This window comes from Parasteatoda tepidariorum, chromosome 9, assembly GCF_982258835.1.
Source record: "Parasteatoda tepidariorum strain Cologne lab strain chromosome 9, Ptep-v5.0, whole genome shotgun sequence".
Lineage (NCBI taxonomy): Eukaryota > Metazoa > Arthropoda > Arachnida > Araneae > Theridiidae > Parasteatoda > Parasteatoda tepidariorum.
In genome coordinates, this window is record NC_141763.1 from 104,741,243 (window position 1) to 104,747,242 (window position 6,000).

A 6,000-nucleotide genomic window follows, 5' to 3' on the forward strand; every position below is an offset into this window, starting at 1 on the left:
TGTACAGAGGATTGCTTCCCCCTTTCTTCTCAATGGACTTGCAATTTTGTTTGAAATCTTCAATTTTACTGTGATTGATTAATCCTCTTCTTTTTTCCATTTCTCTTTTACGGTATAACATTAATTTTCTACTCTAAACATCAGGATAACTATTTTTTTAAAATATTCATGAAGAAATTGTTGAAATAAGAACTTTTAAATTATGTTATCGGGAAGAGGGCTCTTTTTCAGTACCGATTCACAATCAGTTTTTGTCAGAAACTATAGGAGGCATTTTCTTGAGTCGGAGTGTTTTATCAGCATTTTACAGAGTGTGTATATATATGTATGTACGTATGTATATATCTACATATATAATGTTTTAGTATAAAATGGAGATATTGTGTGAAACTATAGGGGGGGGGGCGCTTTCGTGAATTGGGGCATTTTATCGGTATTTTACAGAGTGTATGTACGCATATATATCTTGTTTTAACTTCATAAAACTTAGAAACATCAAAGAAATCGTAATAAAATTTGAAGTAATATTTAACTACTTAGCTGTGTCAGTAAAAGAATCAGGATTGGTATTTTATTCAAAAGAAACTGAAAGAAATGTAAGAAACTGAAAATGATTAATACTCCTGTTAGTAATGATTATAAGAATAGTTAAACATAATATAGCACCACAGAGTTAAAATTTCTTCAATTCTACTTTTTTTTTAAAAAAGACAAAAATAAGCTTTTTTCTTATTTTTTACTTTAATTTTATCGAGAGTTTTAAAATTTATTTAACATAGTATCTAACATGAGTCAGAGTATTTATTCTTAACTGTATTTTATAAAAAATAGTATGTTATTGGCAATTGTAAATTCAATATGCATTTTAATATTCAATATGATTTGTTATTTATGTAGTATTAATAAAATTTGATTATGATATCCTACTGATTATTCCTAATTATATAACTTTATAATTCAGTTTTAATAAACTCCTTTATGTAAAATATTGAAGAACTACAGCTCTTTTATTAAAAAATCAAATGATAATTCTTTTTCATTAACTTTTTTATTCTTTTCACCCGTTACTTTTTAGTTTTCCCTTATTTAAAAAAGATATCTAAAATGAGAGATGCACAAACTTTTTGGGTGATGAACCACTTGTACAGCAGATTGACCAACGAAGGGCCATATGCCCAAGTATTTATACATGTTGGCTGCAATTTTATTATTCAAATCGAAACACTCTCTTCTTTAAAATTCATATCTTGTCTTTTAATCTATTTTTTTGTTCAAGTATGCATTAATGAATATTTTAACGATTATCTCTTTAACTAACTCATGGAATAGACTATTTCCCTAGGCCTGTATAATAGACAAATTACCAGTACTAAGATTTCCCTTATTCCCTAAAACGAGACATATTACCGATTTACTTTTCAAGATTTTCCCTAACTTTTATTGAGGAGCACAATGATTTTGTGTCACTTCGATATTCCTTCTATATTATTCAAAATTAATCGATATTCAAAATTAATTTACTCTTTTTGAAATCCTGCGCTTGTTTCTCAAGCTTGCATGACTGTCACTATTTTATATATATATATATATATCCAAAAAAATAAAGAAACTATAATGTTCATAGTATAAAAATAAAATAATATTTTTTGGAGTAATGTTAATGCAAATTTAATATTTTATTGAAAGAAATTTTATAGTTGTCTAAAATCTGAAAATTTTCCCTTTCCTTTTCAAAAAAGAAAAACATTATAATAATTTTTTTCATTATGTTGAGGTGCTGTCACAAGCCACACTTTATCAGCTGACTGGCAGCAGATTGTGCGTCCCTATATTAAATAGCTTATACTAGATTGGAATTATAAACTGCTCGAAAAACTATTATGTTAGATATTCTTTTTCTTTTTTTTAAGAGCTTTTTCTTCCACTTGGGTTGATAGAAACCTATTTCATTCAGGTCTGTTTTTTTTTTTTCATAATTTTTTTCCACTTTGGAAGAAACTTTATGAGGAAAGAATTGAATTATAACCAATATTCAGTTGTCTAACTGCATCTATAAGATTGATTTAGTCTTTCACTTAATTGCAGCAATCTGTATAAAAAGACAAACTGTGAGCAATATTCAATTCAGGAATAAACTGGTTAATGATTATCTCTCTTTACAGGTGTGTATAATGTGGAGTTTATTTTAACTGGAAGTATCCGGCAGGAGTTAGACCTCACATCATTTGCTTACAAATTGTGATCAAGTTTTTATGTATATTATATTTTTGATACATTACAAATATAAATAGTAATTATTGAAAGAGATATATTCGTTTTTTTGTTAATCATATATAAATGGTCTAGTTTTGTAGTTTTAACTTATAATTTCATAAAAAAAAAAATACTTTTTAAATTTAACTTAACCCAAGATAACTATACTTAATTCAGTGGTACGCAATTGCTAAATAACTGACTCACAGGCTATCAATAAAAATTGGGTTTATTTTTATATTCCCTTCATTTTTAATTAAGTTTAATTCAAGCATCTGGTATGGCTAATCACATTCTTGCACTGATTTATTTTTTGATTAATTCAAACCACAATTCTTGACTTGGGGCTCACTCACTAATTTAGTATTTACATCTGGGCCCAGATCAGTCTGTTTCTGATAGACTATCTAATAATTGTATAAAATATTGTAGTCTTATTTCTCTGGATTTGTTATTAAACTTTTCAGTACTCTAGTTATTTTATGTAAAGAGGAAGAAGAAAAAAAAAAAACTCAATAATTTTTTAGGCGCAAGATTTAAAAAAAAAAAAAAAAGTCTGAATGAAAGAGCTTTTCTCCATTTTAACATTTAGCAAAGACAATTGTCTTAAGTGATTAGATTTTTCATTTCACAAATAGAGAATTTGTCTCTTTTATCATTTGATTTTAAAATAATTTAAAATAAAAATTCAACTATCCCAGATTAGTTAAATAGGATGAATATAGGGCTATAATTTAATATGATTAGTAAAAGTTTACTATGAATTTTTTATTTTAATCTAAAGAATACTCCAGATAACTGTTTTAAATTAAAGTTTTAACTACTGTGTACGAGTCGACCCCCATTTTTGATTTATGAGATAGCAAATTTTGGGTATGGGTATGTCGGGTGTTCGAGTCCATTTCTAGAACAAAGCAAATATTAAAATTTCTCAAATTAAATAACATAAAAAAATATTAAGTCTACAAAATTGTTCCAAGTTAAAAATATTTCGCATCAAATACTCTTACAGAAATTCTGTGTTGCTATTATAGGCGTCATGTGTCAAATGATGCATGGCAAAATCTGGATTCAAATGTTATTATGAAATATTTTAAAAAGTAGGAAATGGATGGGGTAATTTTTTGTGTGACACAGTAGATGAAACTATTGCAGAATAGGGTCTGTATGACAACATAGATAATGTTCTGGAATCTTTTAGCTTTATGGTATGTTTTAAAAGTTTTCATTGTGTTATATATTTTGAAATACTCTTGAAGAAATTATCTCAATCTTCTCATATTCCTAAATTTTTTTCTGCACGTAATTTATAGTACTGTATTTTAACAATATTTTAGATGTGAAGAAAATTTGATCTGAGAAAATGCAAAATTATTTGTATGTAACATATTAACAACTGTTTTTGAAAGAGATAAATGGATTCAGAGTTGTTCATGTCTATCTCATTCTTTATAATGCGTCAATATTTCACAATTGACCGATGTCGACTTTATTACAGGTGTGTCGGTCGGCCCCCGGATTTTCGTAAAAATTTATGGTGTTTGAAAAATTAACTTCTACACCAATATATATAGTAACTGTAATTATGAATTGAAATTATTTTTTTATAATATTGAATTAAATAATTAATAGTTTAAAAAATTAAATGTGCAGCTCTATATTGAATACATTTTAAATTGCACATAAAATAATTTTATGGTGGCGAATAAAATCGAGAATAGAGTTTTTTACCACAAACTAAGTTATTTTATCATGATTAAGTAATAACTTTGAAAATATTTCTGCATTCTATTTATTTTTTGCATATATACAAGAACTATCAAAGAAGGAGGGGAAAAAATTATGAATGTGCATATCCTTATTATGGTTTTTTCAAAAGTGTTTAATGTCTTTTAAGTGCTTTAAAAAAAATGCGAAGTTAAAAAAGTGCACCCTGTATAAAATGTGGTAAATTTATTTCAAGAGGAAAAAAATGATAAAAGTTTTTATCTTGAATATTTGTGTCAGTGGTTGATTATTTAATGTTCTTTTGAGTCGTGTTACCTTTAAAATATGTTGTCAACCTTACTTTCTTATCCCTCGTTATGCCTGTGTATGAAAAATAGTAAATTCTTCACTTATATCACCAAATTTATTAATATTGTTTTAATAATTTTTAAACTTTTCAATAATTCAAAAAGTATTTATGATTATCATTTAAAAATCCAAGCTGATCAATTTATAGGAAGATATTTCAGCTAATTTCACATATCTAAAAAATGGATAGTGTATATTTATAGAACAGATTGAAATCTTTATGATTAAATAATTTAATTTTTTGCAACCTGAGGTTTCTACCTAATCCTTTTCTCTCTTTCTTATTTTCTTGTTTAAAATTGTTCCTCTGTCCCTATTGGTTCAGACATTTACTTCTATCATTTAGTGTTCAGACACTGAGGAAGATTATTGTTTATAGACCTGAAATCATAGTATGACTATTTCTGTACCGATACTTTATTCTCGTTGTTTTCTTCTTTTATTTTCACATAGTCACAGTTACATAAGCAATCCAATAGAATAGAATTGCCTTGCTATTATTGACATTATTCATATCATAAAATATTATTTTCAGTTATTTATTTTATTTAAATTATCTCTTTTTTTTTAAAAAAATTATTACATAGTCCATCCCTTATAACTTGAATTTGGGAGTGGTTTAAGGACAAGAAATTTTGTCTTGTCAGAAGTTTGAGTATTCTTGCGACTACCATACTTCAATTTTTATGTATTTCATTTTCATGGTTGGACATTGTTGATAAAATTTTATTTTACAGCAAAAATGTTTTTAACTTTGATAAGAGATATTTTGCAATTATTACTCAATTTCTTATATCTAATAATAAACTCTTACAGAACTTCGTGCACTTAAAATGGAGGAGCCTCGACATGGAATCCTTGTATTTCCAAAATTCAAATGCAATCACTATTGATGCAGTTCTTTTCCCATCATAGGTATTATTTTCTCTTACACTGACTCTATTTGATGGTTCGATAAATGATCTCTCGATAAATAAATCGATATCCCCTTGGGGGGGGGGCTTCAAATATTATCTAAACGCCCATATTTTGGTAGATAGAAAGAAGACTGATATGAGCAGCGTTTACAGAAGACACTAAAATATCCTTATTTTAAAAATATTATTGAAAATCAAAAAAAAAATTTTTAAAAAATGCGAAGAAAAAAAATTACACCATTAAAATTTTTTAATAAAACAAAATGAGATACATTTTTTCAAAGAATTTCAGAGGTCAAGAGTTTTGATGAGACACATGAAGAATGCTCTATTCAAAATTTTATTAAATGAATTAAAATGTAAATTTTCGTTTATGTAAATTTACATCTTTTATTTAAATTTAATCAAAAATTAGAGGACTACCAAAGAAGACAAAGTTATCACCAAAAAAAAAGAATTACTATCTTATATGAGCATGGGGAGTTGGGGGGTGATTTGCTAAATTTTGTTGACAAAAGGTAGGGAGGTCCAAAAACGGGCTTTTTTAATCTTTGAATGGCTCCTTAGGTTTAGTTCTTTTTTATGTATGCATCTATTTATTTTTACTTTTTCAGTCACCTTTTTAAAATAAATTAAAAGAACTGAAAATATATGAAACAAAAAAAATTAATAATTAAACGATGAAAACTTCAGAACAGCAGAAAAATAAAGTCACATTAATATTTGAGTTATAAAAAATCGACTCTAGTTGTGT

At 26.5% G+C, this 6,000-nt stretch overlaps 1 protein-coding gene across 4 annotated transcripts in view; it reads left to right on the forward strand.

Annotated features, from left to right (window-relative positions):
- Positions 1-5,429, forward strand: part of LOC107439064 (uncharacterized) — a 70,373-nt gene extending 64,944 nt beyond the window's left edge. For 2 of the 4 annotated variants that reach the window (XM_016051535.4, XM_016051536.4), the window contains exon 22: positions 2,163-2,742. In XM_016051535.4, coding sequence (XP_015907021.1) covers positions 2,163-2,242 — 80 coding nt within the window. In that variant the 3' untranslated portion in view covers positions 2,243-2,742. Of the gene's footprint in view, positions 1-2,162; positions 2,743-5,145 lie in introns of those variants that run through there. The other 2 variants (XM_087152548.1, XM_016051538.4) reach the window with 2 other exon arrangements.
- The last annotated feature ends 571 nt before the right edge of the window (positions 5,430-6,000 follow it).